Here is a 15,140-nt window from a genome sequence, read left to right as displayed (position 1 = left end):
GAAAACGGATACATGTGCCAAAAAGAATCAAGGAGGACCAGCATCTTTACTACTGAATAAAACATTAAATGTGTCCAATTCTGGCATCCACTCTTTTTAGCACTGATGTTAACAAGGTGGGAAGAGTTCAGAAAACAATTATAAGAAGTCTGAGGAGTGTGTTTTGCAGTAAGAGACTAAAGGACTTGTTTTATTTTTCTTCCAGCAGATTGTTGCCATGTGATTTCTTTGCTGTCTGCATGAGACAGAATTCAGAGGACTGGGATGTGAAGGCAGATGCATTTGAATCAGAAACATGGTTTGAATGAAAGTTCATCATTAAGGTAATTGGAACTTCCTGGAATGTTTGTTCTGCTCTATGCAATTTACCACAGCAGCAGTGCATGCTTTTGGGCATAGTGGCTAATCTCGTTTAAAGAGTTAATACTCTCATAACCAGTTTTGGGAGCTATGTTTCTGTTCAGTTCTTTTTTCAAAAGCCTGCCCAGCCATTCGTATTTTGCATTAATGCTCTTCTGGGTTGGAAGAATGTAGTGTAGTAATTAGCAAAATCAGGTAAAATAGATTCACCTCACTAATGGTTTGTTTTCTCTACCTAAGTGAAGCTATTAATTATAACTTATTAGGTGTTACCCTGTTTGTACTCGACATGCAAACGTTACATAGTTTAATGACTTTTGAGATGTAAACCAAATACACTTTTTATTCCGTAACCAGTGGCTTTATCATACCAGGATTTTTTTGCAGTAGCAGGAACTATAGGAGACAAACTGGTTTTAACTGTGTCAAAGGTGGGGTTTTTTGATCTCTAAAACACTGTTTCAAGTGAACTTTTTTGACTTTGAACAAAAAGGGACAAAGGTAGCAACACAAAACTTCATAGACTGTTAATGAAGAATATAACTATGGCTATATTTGACTACTAAATTGTAAAGATGATAATTTCTGTTGTGGAAATAACCTACGTTCACCTGCAGAAGCTTAGCACTGTGTTGGATTCTCCCCAGGGACAGATAGCTCTGCAAGTTTATTTTGAACAGCTTTAGTTTGTGTTCTTCTTTTTCTCTGTAATTTTGTTTTCATGGGTGTGTTTTCCAAACTCTTTAAGAACTCCTTTCATTGCCTATCAGTTCAGTTTCAACTTCATTGTTGCACCCTCAGGAAGCCTGTCTTAGTCAGCGATGCTGTTACCTGTTACGTTGCAGACACAAGAACTCTAGGTGATGAATGCTCTCTTCATGACGGTTACACAGGAGGATTGTGCTCACTTAATTGCACTGTTCATTTGGGAAAACTGCTGCCCTGCCCCGGCATGTTACTAAGTTCTCTTTCATAAAACAGCTTCAAATATGTTTGGAAAATCATTATTGTGCATTTATACCAATTCTGACAACATCTTTCTTTACAATATGAACCTTGTGTTCTTGCAGAAAACCTAAAATTGCTATAGGTTACATGGGCTGACCAAAAAACCTTCGCCACTTGTTGGCTTATATGTAAAGCTGAACTTCTAAACCCAAACAGCTAATGGTTGTGTCATGTAACATGCCAAATATGTGGTATAAATTGACTTTGCCTCAATTCTTCTGTGATGAATGAATGTTCTGTTCTCAGAAATAATTGCTTAGATGAAAAGGTTGCACACACCAACTATATAGTGCAAATGCTTACTCCCCAAATCCTTGTTAAGCTAATTTCAGAGGAAACAAGAATTTGCGTTTGTGTTTCTGAATACTGTGTAAAGCCCAGTGCTCAGTAGAAACCATTCACTAGTCCCAAAGTGGGGTACTGTTTAAAATCAGTTAGCACTTGAGGACAAAATTCTACAACCTCCTAACACGGTACAATCAGTTGATATAGAGTTAGATATTAATTAGCATAGGACAGAGGAAAATGTTGAATTACTCCTGGAAGCATCAAAATTTTCAGTGAGCAGCAAGAACAATAATCTATGTTGTATCAAAGGACATACATTGTAATTATTGAGATAGCTACATGGATTCCTTTTAAACAAGTTGTGATTTGTGTCTGAAAAAGGAATGCGGGGAAAAGAGAATAGATCCAGAGAATTTTTGTCTGGATAAATTGATAATTTTATCAAAACTGACAACTGTATTAATTCCACCTGTGAAATTTGGTGCCATTTGAGAACAAATATATGCAGACAAATTTTATGGTAAATTTTAGAATGCCAAGACACTTAAGAGCAATGATAACATTTTCTTTGTAGTCGTTCTGTGTTGTTCTTATGAGCACCTAATAAACATCTACAAAATACTTCATACTATCTTCCTTTAGGAAAGAGTTGTGCTCAAGAGGTGTGGGAGGGATGCTGATGCACAGATACGGTAAATGAGGGATGAAAAGGCACATGATACATGTATGAGGAAGCACAGAATAGAATAGCATTAGCTGTATTATCTAGGAAGCGGTTTTGTCTTTGAAACAGTGACCAGAGATACAAAGATCAAACATGGCGGATTTTTGGCCTGGCTAGTCTCTTTATTCTTTACCTCTGTCTACTATGGTCATCGATCTACAGCAGTGTCATTTGTCAGCAAATTCACAAAACACAGTAAAAGTTATTAGGACCTTATCACAGAACTTGTGCCACCAACCTTAGCACTTTCTTTTGTTGTAATTATGAATTATTGATCACACAGTGAAGTGATCTAGGTCTTCTACTTAACATGTTCTAGAGAGAATTATCACACTGACTGGCTTAGGAAGAACTAAGAGTACAGCTCATAAATTGGCCCATCTCTAGTCAGTTTTTTAGTTTCTCTGTAAGACCATGAGTAGAACCTGAGGTCAGCTGGATTTAAGGACACAGTTGTGCATCAAGCAGAAAGGGGAATGATGATGGAGAAGTAAAAAGGGGGCATGGTGAAGCAAGTAAGTGTAGCTAGAGTGTTATTCTGGATTACCATGTGATGCCTTGGAGCCATTTATAATCAGACCTGAATATGTCCCTGGTCACTTAAGATTACACTGGAAGAACTAATCAGTTGAGGTAGTTTCAAAAGAAATCCATTAATATTTATAGATGAGGAAAGCTTGTTCTCCTGCATATGCTGAACTACATGTTATTTCTGTGTCGGCATTAATGTACCCACTGTGTGTATGTATATAGTGCCAATTCATTTTTTTTTCTATATATATGTATATTTATATGGCAAAACATGCCGCTTTTCACGGTCAGTTAAATTCACTGGTTATTTGCGAGACTATAATACATCTTGGGTGTTCTGGCTAAACTGATGCTGCCAAAATTGTCAGCAAAAAGATCGGAAAAGCTGATGAACCTTAAACTTTTCCCCAAACAACTGCTCAGTTGTTTCTTCAGGATGTAGCAGAGGCAGAAAGCCCAAGCAAGAGGAGTGGTAGGAAACCAGAGAGGAGGGATAGAAATTTGCTGTCTGATGTGGATTTCACAAACTGCCGTGTTTAATCTTTTAGAGACCCTATAACAATAATCCATACTAATTAGCATTTTAGGAGTTTTAAGAGAGTTTGCCCATAAAAGAGAGAGAACTCGAACTTTAATTCAGTGTTTTGCTTATTCACTAGTTTCTTACTTTCATTTTACTCAGGGATTTAACGTTTTTATAAATTCTACAGGTAACATTTTCAGAAACAGCTGAACGCCGTTTTTGAAAGTGATTTTCTTAGTCAGACTAAACTCTCCAAAGGTTTGTACAACCTAATTCCTAATAGTGTTAATGTGAACAAGCTGCAGAAACAGCTCTTCAATTTCTCAGGACCAGTGTCACTTTTGCAACTGGGACTTGTGCTAACAGTTGGTTAGGTATTTTTAAATAGTATGCCATGTAACTAAATAACTAACTATATATATGTAAAAATAAATACTGCCATGTATAATTCTTACTCCCCTCTGTGGGCTTGTCAGATCGACAGGGACAGTACTGTGGTTTGTGGGCTCTTCTCCTAGCAACTCCTATTAACGTCAGAATTACTTGGGCAGCTGCATCTTCATACCCCACACTGAGAGTTTACTATTTGGTGCTGGTTTATGTGTAGATTTCATGTGCCTGTATCTCTGGTTATTTGCACCAGGTCTACTTCAATTTCTTGTCATCTTTCAACCACTTTTAATAACAGCTTTATGTTATTACTTACTGAACTTCTCTGCTGCAGTTGTTCGTATTTGGAAAAAAAGATGAAGATATGGTCCCTGCCCCAAGGAGCCTATAATTGAAACAAGACCAGCGTGATAGAAACATATATACTAGTTGGCCTGTAACTGGATGATCTGTTTAGTTTTGTTTTGACGTGCTGTATGAAGCAGGATCTAACAGATGTTGGGAAATTAGCACTCTCAGCTTCTCGTATAAACATACAGCATGTGTATGAAATAATTTCGTCATTGAATGTGGGTATTAAAGTCGTCAGGCATTTTTTAATGTTTGTGCCTATTCTACTGCACTTTGAGTCCTCCTTGCCAAAAAAATGTAGAAACTTCTTGAGAGAAAGCTAAGTGACTCTGTTGTAGCAATGCTTTCTAGCACCATACTGATCGTTCTCTTCTCTTGCATAAAAGAGGTTGTCTTGTGTAAGCCCAGCAGTGGAAAAAAAAAAAAAAACAACTGAAGAAAAGTGTCAATTGTTTCATTAAATACCCTCTATACACAGTGCTGACTAAAAAAAAAAAAACCCAGGAAAATAGGGAGATCTCCCTTGGTCTTTATGGCAAGTTGTCACTCTCACTGTAAGTAATGCTAACCTATCATGCAAATCATGTGGTTGTCATTGTTATGGCTGCTCATACCCCTGCTGAAACAGCACACATCCAGCAAGGTGACAGATCTTTCCACTCTTCCTCTTACCCAGGGAAATGCAGAATTGAGGATTAGATTCGCTTTTACAGAAGTCAAACCAGCACGAAGCGGGGAGGTAGCAAACTGGGGCTTGTCCCTCTCTGTACTGTATATAGGCAAGGAAATAAGGCAGGTCAGGCAGAGAACGGAGACAAGATCTGGGACAAAGCCTAAAACAGAACAGAATTAGAAGGGAAATGTAGCTGACAATGACACAGAGAGTTTCTAATTTCCACTTGTATTTAATGTATTTGGCATTTCACATCTGTATTTTTATTTTGGGCCCCCCCTTAAGTTTAGTTTCATGCATTAAAAAGTCTTAAATGTTTCTAAAGCAACAGCTGTGGTTTTAAAAGAACATTTCATGCCCCCCCCTCAAATTACAACAGATGTGCAATATTAGTTGAGGGTGAGTGGGCACAGATGTTATCAAAATCACCACTCTTACCTGCCAACTCCACCAGATTTTCCAGTGCTTGGATACGTTTTTCCACTTCTGTGTGGAATTTCTTATTGTGACGTTCTCTGTGCTTTGTTTTGTTGGGTTTTTTTTCCTCAGATGTTTTATCCAGTTACTAAGCCTGCATATGTCCTCCTCCTCTGATCAGCTGTCTGAGCTAAAACAATACTTCGTGACAGTCACTGAAAGGGAAGCAGCCTCTGAAGATACTGATATGATTAAGGTGAGAGGCCAGTGACTTCTGTTGAGTGCTAGAAAAGCACTTTATAACCACAGCAAATCGGTAAGCTTGGGCTAGATGATATGGCAGAGATGTGACATGATGTGAAATACAAGTTGGGGAAGCAAGTAAAAGAGAGGGAAGCGAAAAGGCAGATTTAAAACTGGATTTTCATTTTCCAGTGTTACCAATGTGTGAGTTGACTAGTCAGCTTTTCTTTGCTGACCCTTTGAATTCTCTGCACTTCTTCTTTACTTAAATATGGTGCTGCTAACACACATCTGCGCAGCCAAACATGTGCAGATGTGAGTTCTCCCTGTGCCACAGACCTATGGAAAGCTATGTTAGCACAGCAGTAAATCAGAACTAATGCACCCTGTCCCTCGGCAAGGACTAATAGCTTGGGATCAGCTTTATGCTAAGAGCTTTTGAGCTGCCTGGAATGGAGGCAAAGTGAGTTTTATCTTCCCACAACGTACTTTGTAGAGCTATCCATATTGGATCTAATTTGGGAGAAGCATTAAAAGCTTTCTTAACACATGATTTTGCATTTCATTGGTATATGGCAAAGTGCTTTGCAAACGAGGCAAGAATCATTGTCCATATTTCATGATATGCAATACGAGGACAAGCAAAATACAGTGCCTGCCCTTACCCACACAATGGTCAGGTCTGGAGTATGGTTCAGATCTCCATTCCCCTATCTGCTAGACCATATGGTGGTAGCTGCAGGATTGTTCAGATTCTGCATTAATATTCAATCCCATAATTCTTTATATTAAACCATGTGTTTATCAGTAAATATCCACAATGGCCAAATTAGAAACACTGCATGCATTCTACACAGCCTGATTTTTTTCTTGTTTAATACCTACAAAATCAAAGCAGAATTATGTTAATCTGTTGTGAAAATGTGCAGAATTTTAATCCCGGTAAATTGGAGTAAGTAATAACAGTACCCCTATAAAAATATGCATCAGTTGTCACACATCAGGCTTCATATCTTTACATAGAAAGCGAAAGAAAAAGTTAGTAAAGATGATTTCCTCTAAGTAAGTTTTGGTTACAAATTACTTAAGGTTCCAACTAGCTTTAAGAAGCTGATTGTATGCAATACACAATGTTCCACGTTCTTCTGTCTACCTTTGGTGCTTAACTTTATTTTCCAAAACCATGATAAAACATTAATGATGTCTCCTAGCCCAGAATTCAAGCCCGATTTAACTTGGTTAGCTTTTGTGGCATTGTATCAGGGGCTCACTTGGATTTAAACATTTCAGGGTGGTTTACATATATAGCAATAATTGTGCTGTTCAGAAAAATGTGGTGCCATCATGTGGACAATATTAAATAGTGTAAAACCCAGTTTTTAAAAGAAAAACTGGGTAACAAATACCTGGTTTTGATATCACAAATCATCTGAATTATAAGTATGTATTATATGATACAAGAAGCTATGCACAAATCTGTGGTTTTAAAGCTGTATGAGGTAAGAAGAAAAACTGATAATGGAATTAAGAATTGTTTATGCAATGCTTTTTATTTTCCAACAGCTCAGGAAGTCCTTTCCCATGAGCACAGACTGATAAAAACATACACGAGTCTCCAAGCCACTTTTAATCAATTTCCAACATTACCTACTTCAATACTCATTTCTGTATCTGTTTATCTCCTTGGGTTTCCTCTAAGACTTTACAAAATTTGTCTTTATACAGCCTGCCTTGCTTCTCTTCCACACAACTGCACACACATACAAACACTTCCACCCATAACATGAGCTGGCCAAGGCACCCTGCCTACACAGTTCTCATTCCTGCATGAGTTCACACAAAGCTTTGTTTTGGTTTAAGCAATGGTTTTTGTTTTAAGGCCTCTTCTTACATTTAACCCAGAGGAGACTTTGCCAGATTCAAAACAGCTATCCCTAATACCAGTAAATATCCACAATGGCCCAATTAGAAACTCTGCAGTACTCTTGGGCAGCCTAAGTTTTGCTAGTTTAATACCTACAAAGTCAAAACAGAGTTATGTCAATCTGTTGTGAAAATGTGCAGAATTTTAATCTCTGGAAACTGGAGTAGTAACAGTACCTCTGTTAAAAAATGCATCATTTGCCATACATCAAGTTTCATATCTTTACATAGAAAGTGAAAGAAAAGGTTGCTAAAGATAATTTCCTCTATAATACCCCATCTATAACACTCCCCCAAAGCAAACCTGCATGTCACAGATCTTTACTCTGTCTCCTGCTCTAAGATCGTGTATGCCAAGTGCTAGTTAGCCAATTCTGCAGTCTGCTGATTTAATTTGTATTGAACAAAGGCAAGAACTTGTAAAACTGTGCCAGTACGTTTGAACAGATAGTCTGTCTGGGATGGAGCTTGAAGATATGTTTGGATCTGTCCCTGCTTTTGTGAAAGTTTACCAAAACAAAACCATTAAAACTTAAAAAGTTTTATTTGACCTTTGTGAACATTGAAGAGCTTTGGAATCCTTTTTGAGAACAGAGATTTATGTAGTATTTTACTCATAAATTCACTTTGTGCAGAAAGAGCCCACTCTTGTGGTACAGTAAGCAATAGAATATGTATGCAAGTAGCTTTACTGAACAGATGTAATGAAACATCACACATCAAGAAGATTCTCTGTGCTGCTGTTTCAGCTTTCAGATAAAGACAGGTAACTACAAAGTAATGACGTCTGTTTTCCATGTCTTTGCATCTCATGCTTGGTTGATTGTGTTGTTTAGGAATATGTGAGTTCCAGCTGAAATTTTTACCATTCCTGGGCCATTTTTTTTCACGTAGATTCTCTGATGTCTAATTAGTTGTGAACATAGACTACAATCTTTTTCTGACTGGATAAACTTACAGTGTCTCTTATTCTTTTTCTACTTTGGCATTTATTTTCACGAAACTTGTGGGAGCTTAATTTTCTTTGACAATTTTACCTTGCTGTCAAACTTGGTAGAAATGATTATGGATTGAAAAATTCTGTGGGTGGGAGGCAAATGGAACATGGTGATGCATGGAAAAGGCTGTCAGAAGTCTCTAGTCTGTATCACTGTGCTCAAGTTCTTGATTACTTGGCATTTAAATGTTTAGAATACATGAACAAATATAAACTCAATTTACATCTTTTTTTTTTTTTTAAATTAATTCCCATAAATTGGGAGCCAATCTCGAGATAAAGAGAGCTCACTTGTGATTTTTTAATAATTGGCAACATTGTGCTAGACAGTGTGGAACAAACTCAACAATGAATTTTCTTTCAGATGAACTTTAAATGTCAAAGTATCCCGTGATGGCTTACATGAGTTTAGTTTTCACTGTTTTGGAAACTGCACACTCACTCTTTTAAAAAGTGTGACACTGGTTTGGTTTTGGAATAATTAGTTAAATACACTCTGACTGAGTCTGAAATCAGTAATTTAGCGAAAATATATTAGATTTCCTGGATTTTGACATCTTTTACCATCAGTGAACTTGAAAATAGGAAAAGTAACCCTTCCTGACTCACGAATTTTTGATGTTGTGCATAGTTCATCAAATTTTATTAGGTTTTGCCCACTGTGTAACCTTGATGAGTCAATGAAATTATGCAATATTACTAATGGTAGACTTTCATTTCCATTTTTAAAACAAACATCTCTAAAACTAAAATCTGAACAGAAAAAGCAAGAATCAGAATCTCATTAACTACTGTCAGCTGTAGTCTGGGATTTTTATATTCTAGGTCTCTTGATGAAACTCATTCTTTCTGATTCCCCCTGGGTGTCATGGTGCCGTTCCCATCGCTGGGATTTCCTGTAACTATTTCCCAGTAATTCTTATCTTTCTCAGCTTTATGGGAGTCAAGGTAAGTGTGACAAATTACTTCGTATTCATTTCCAAAATAAGACCTGCAAAGTCAAAGAAAAGGGGATAGGCAGGGGGAATTAATATGTACACAGAACCAGTAAATCTGTATTATCTGTGAATTGTTCAAGGTTTTCTCATGTTTCTCTTGGCTTATTCAGAAATATCACCAAGCGCTTTCAAATATCAGACTGCGACAAGGAACCAAATAGCCCACATTGTTACCTATGAATAATTTAGGAATTTGAAATCAAAGGGAAATGCCACCTTTCCAGCTTCAGAGCTAAAGCAGCCCCCATCTCACAAGGCACTGATACACCAACTCGGTGTGTGCAAGCTGGTTAGGTTCTCATCACCTTTTCTCTCTCTAGAAGGAGACTCTGGCTATTTAATAACTGTTTCAGCCTTTAATTTTCAGACCTTGTTTCAACCTCAAAAACCTGATACAAATCCTCAGTCAGATCTTGCTCAGAATTTAATGGGAAGCAGCTGGTATACTCCTTAACAATGCCTAATCAATATTAATTTAATGCATGCAAATTAACTTGAATTGCTGGATTAACTTCAATTTGTTGAGAGATTGATTCATATGGACATAAGCAATATACACTTTTATGCAATGTGGTTTTATTTAGTTCTCTTACTCCATATGCTTCTTAGAGTACCATTTTTTTCTCCAAAAAAAACCCCTAAACAACCATAATTGCTCAAGACATTCAAAGCGAGAACCACCAAGAAACAAGAGAAGGCTAGAAGCATGATATATGAATTAAAAAAAAAAAAAAAAAAAAAAACACAAAACCCACCACAAACCAAACAAAACCACACAAAAATGATAAGACTGAGCTGATTGTCTGCCACATCACAGTGGCACACAGTACAGCCCAGTAACAAAGCAAGGGAAAGGAGAACATGCATTCTGTGTTCTTTACCATTTCCTCAGTGCATTCCCAAAGCACCTGTCTTGCTTCTTACAGTAATTCTTGAGGGTGGCACATCATTATGCACATCTCTGCAAGTTATAAATTGTTCTTACCTGGTCCAAAATTTCCTTGGAACAGCTAAGCTCCGATTAGTATGGCAATGAGTAATAATCATTTTAGAGTTTGCCTGGAAAAAAAACCAAGGAAAGACACTTGACAGATATTTTTACACTAATTTTAACTATTCTTATTCAAATTAAATGCTTGTATTTACTGCTTAGCGTAAGCCCACATTGCTCTGTATCACCCTGAGACTGCTGTACACTTATCATGAGATATTTTATACCTTATCAGTTCTCAACACAACTGTCTTAACAGCTCAGACCAGCTAAATGCTTAGCCCTCAGGTCAGACACATCCTCCTGTCCAATACATTCCATTCCACTCCTTTGTGCTGGGAACTTCAAAAAGCAAAAATAATAAATAAAGCCAAGCAAGTAGTAGAGAGTCATTCCAGTGGCTTGTGACATCAAGGTAATTCCTCTTACAATTGATATTTGCCATATGAGAGATCCAGATGACTTGGGGACACAGGGTAGAAATGGGCCTTTATGTTTTAGAAATTTGCAAATTTTTATGTATAACAGAATTAATTTTTAGTCACCTCCACTTACCAACACTGTGAATAAAGCATGTTGTCTTTGGCAATTACATAATTTTGTCAGTGTTTATTAGTGAGCTGATTCATGTAAATGAGTCGCAGTTCAAAGCCGTAGAGGAATAGTTATATTGGTGATATTTTGCTATACACGCAGCACCTCGGGAAGCCTAGCAGTTATGTGGGACAGGAAGATACTGCACCTGCTTAACATATTTACAAAAGGTTAAAAACCACATTGGGAAGAGCATCCACTTACTCAGGTGCCTTGGGGACACCCCAAGATTTAATGTATGGGAGTTCTTAATTAACCACAGCTCCTGATATTGGAAATGGAATTTAGTGATGAGAAGTCCTGAAAAGCATCCTCCAAATACTGCATCCTCACAACATGATAATGTCAACCTTTAAAAAATTCTGGTGAGAAAAACTGAGCAAGTCAACCTCAAAATGAACACCAGAACCTCATAGTTTTGTATGCAAATTCCCTGGTTAAAGAGATTGTTCCTTCCCTCTCCCCCTTCCTAAAATTACAGGTCAGAACGTACATATGTGAATAAAATGGACACAACTTTTTTCTAAGGACTCCATCTGCTGTTTCAATTAAGTCTCCATAACATTTTCTAAAGTTTTAATTTCTTACAGGAACAGGAAATCCTTCATATTCAAGTCGCAGCTGTGGGTCCAAGAAGGTAGCTTGCCAGCGAGTCAAATAGGAAAGCTCATCTGTCAAAAATACTTGTTGTAGGTAAGATTTTTTAGCAAATCTTATAAATGATTTATGGTCACTTGCTAGGTATAACTGTAAATAAAAATATATATTAAGGGCAGTATAAATATAAAAGAAATAAGAGATGTAATTTTAAAAAATATTTTTCAATACAAAAAATTTTCTCTCAGCTCCTGACAAATCAGTCTGCCAAGCTAAAGCTACACCTACAAAACCCGTAACATAGATTCTATGTTGATAAACTCATTAAGTAGCTATTCTGTATGCAGACTGATGAATACTGATTTAAAATTGACTTTACATTCCAAAGATTCTCTCTCACCAAAATCGCTGTTGAGAGGTAACATTTTTTCAAAGTTATGGTGATTATTTTGAGTCTATATGTAACATGTAACGTCTTATTTGCTTCTAACTTGCAGAGGGAAACAACATTAACATTAACAGAAATCTGTTCCCTCAGAATGAAAGAATAGTATGTTACTTCTTATACCTACTATAGGTATATCTTCATAAGAAATGAAATCTTCACATTCTGGATTTATTTAAAGTGTAAATACTCTCCCTAATGACGAATTCTTTCACAATTCACAAGCTAATTTTAATTTCCTTCTTTTTTTTTTTTTTTCTTTTTTAAAATCTCCTTTATCCAGGCATTCTGGCTGACAGCCCCCTTGGCCTGCACACCTGATCTCAGGCAAGTTGCACAAACTTTCTAAACAGGTATTGCTTATCTTGATCCATGTATGATTCTGAATCTGTTCTGTAAAGCTAAGGTAGTGAACCACCGTACAGCTTTATATACAGAGAGACAGCAATTAAATGCACGCTATCAGTATACGCTACCATTGTAATTCGCAACTTTACCGCCTTACCATTGGGTCAGAAAACCCTCCTGTTGTCCCAAGACCAAAGTTTTGCCCAAATCTAATCGGCTCACCCACTGCACCTCCATCAACACTGTTAAAATTGTAAAAAGGAAGAAAGAGATGTTCAAATAATCGGCTTCACTATGCTCTTTTTCTTTTGGTCTGTAGCTGTGTCTCGCGGCAACACTCTGTATTAAGCTTACCTTTAAAAATAGGTAAAATATCTTAACTGAAAAGACATTTTATGCTTGACATACTGTCTAAAATATTCCACAGAATAGAAACAGGCTGTATTGATTACTTTTTATGATGTACTCATTAACATGCAGGGTGGAAAGATAACATCCAATAAAAAATCAATTGGAATTCAGCACTGAGGCCCCCTTTAAAATACATTTATATACAAGCATCTGAAAAATCACAGACTGAAATCAGAACAGTGTGCGTTTGTCTGCAACTTAACATATGTTGCTAATCTTGTATGTAACTGATATTCAATAATTCGGTTCATTACATCAACATACATGCTGGTCTATCCTTATTTCCAGAATGATTTCTGTGTTTTACATTAAAAAAATCACTAAATGAAGTGATATGCTTTATAAGTATGTTCAGTGTAACAAACTTATGTAGCTAATGAACTTAGTAGGGAGTTAAAGCAGGACTCAACAGCATTCAGTGCCAATGACTCCAAGATCAGACAAAGCTAAGCAATAATATTTTGGTTGCAGTTCTAGAAGGTCTAAATTATGCTCTTGGCATCAAAATTCTTCCTTAGGTCTAATCCAAAGCACAACGAGGATTACATGGGTTAGTTTGTACTCTCGCGCACCATTACTACTGTTAAATACAGGCACTCAGGCAGAGCCTTCAACTGTTGAGCGGGACCCTGTTTTTCTATTTCTTCTCCCCCAGACAGCTGGAATTAAACATGTCTTTGAGAGAAAGACACGCTGTTTGGTTAGGGGCTTTTTAGGACAACACAAACACCACCCACTTAGTGTGCAGCAAAAACATTGACACAAATTTCTCCTTCAGAGACCTTATTTGCAGGAGAGTTAATTATAATACTAAGTGATATTTGGAGGTTTTGTATTCTACAGCTGAAATACGACCACAATAAAAACAGCTGCAGAATATACCAAACGATACAGCAAACTCACTCCGTTTTCACAACAGTTCTAAGCTGATTTAAACTTCCTTGAAATTATTCACAGTAATATGCACAGCAGATTCCAGCTTAATGCATGACTCAAGTTAAAGACTCTTAAATTAATCTTGCTCAAATGCATTTGTATATTAGCAAACCTCATCATGTATTTCTCAAAACAAGATACTGAATGTTAATATAATAATTGAAAACAACTCAGAATAGAGTACCAAACCTTAAAATACAAAAAGTATTTCGGCCCACAGGGTCCACACTCTTGACTGCACTAACTCCACAAGGAGCTTGCAATGATTTGGCTGAACATATGGGTATTTCATCCAGATTGATTGCCAAAGTCAGACTGCCGCTCGCTCCAGGGTAGTTCTCCGCAGCGGATTTGTTGTCTGGGTTCAAAAGCATCACAGTGTCTCCAAAATGAACAAATCCATCCCTAGATACTGACAGCTGTATCTAAATTAAAATATACATAAATTTTAACAGCATTATCTGAATCTAATATCAGACATATTTTAGTGGACAAAACGCTAATCCCCAGCATTCTTAATGCCTAAAGAGCACTAGTAACAGCTATGCCATTCTATGTGAAGGCACAGAGGATTTACATAATTTCTTTCAAAATTACCTTCTTCAAAAGATTATATTGAAGTTTGTCTATTTTCTGCATTAAAAGTTCTCCTCGTTCTCTTCTGTGCATAAAATCGCTCAAGCGGTCCTGCTCGCAAAGGAGAGAGAGGTCAGACCTGCGGGCCAGCACTCACCGTCTCAGGTTTAAACTGGATTTAAAGAATTAGGGGGAAACTGAAGGGAGCTGAAGGAGCAGGCGAGGCTCCCCGGGAGCTGGAGAGGAGGGACGGGCCCCGCTCCACCACTACCTCCTCCAAACTGGCGTCCTCGGCCCAGTTGCCGATGAGCACCCCGGGGCTGTAGGCGGCCATGGCTGCCGCCCCGGCCGCACGGCGTCCGCCGTCGCCATGGCGATCGCTCGAGCTAGCGATTGGGCGCTGGAGAGGCAGAGCCCGCCAATGAGCGGGACCGAGCGGGAGGGAGGGGGCGGGCTCTTTCTGCCCGGCGGCGCGGCCCAAACGCCACGGGGGGGGGGGGGGGGGGGGGGGCCGCGGGTGGCCGGGGGAGCGGGTTTGGGGAGGGGAATGAGATGCAATAAATGTTCAACCCGGCTCCGATAAGCTGCCTTCCCGCCTTGGCATGCCCAGCGTGGGGGGGGGGGTCGTGCGAACGGCGCACTGGCGGACAGGAGCGAGCCTCTTGTGCCCTCTGGGGAGTACCCGCCAGGCCGCCGTCTGTCAGGGAAAGGCCTCTGAAGTAAAAATAAATAAATAATAAATGGATTAAAAAATCTCTTTGGATGCCCTTGTGCTTCTGCCCAGTCTGAGAGGAGCCCTGAAAGCAGGAGGCCTGC

At 38.2% G+C, this 15,140-nt stretch overlaps 1 protein-coding gene across 1 annotated transcript; it reads right to left on the bottom strand.

Moving 5' to 3' along the window:
• Positions 1-9,268: 9,268 nt before the first annotated feature.
• CFAP161 (cilia and flagella associated protein 161) lies at positions 9,269-14,658 on the bottom strand. Its single transcript, XM_086471318.1, has 7 exons — positions 14,596-14,658; positions 14,346-14,435; positions 13,938-14,173; positions 12,559-12,643; positions 11,600-11,758; positions 10,412-10,485; positions 9,269-9,419 (listed from the first exon to the last, which is right to left on the bottom strand). Exons 1-7 carry the CDS (start codon positions 14,656-14,658, stop codon positions 9,269-9,271), a joined length of 858 nt encoding a protein of 285 aa, XP_086327444.1.
• Between the last annotated feature and the right edge of the window lie 482 nt (positions 14,659-15,140).

This window comes from Leptosomus discolor, chromosome 11, assembly GCF_034619465.1.
Source record: "Leptosomus discolor isolate bLepDis1 chromosome 11, bLepDis1.hap2, whole genome shotgun sequence".
In the NCBI taxonomy this organism is placed as follows: Eukaryota; Metazoa; Chordata; class Aves; order Leptosomiformes; family Leptosomidae; genus Leptosomus; species Leptosomus discolor.
The sequence above is the reverse complement of the archived record's forward strand: the minus strand, read 5'-3'. Positions and strand labels throughout refer to the sequence as shown.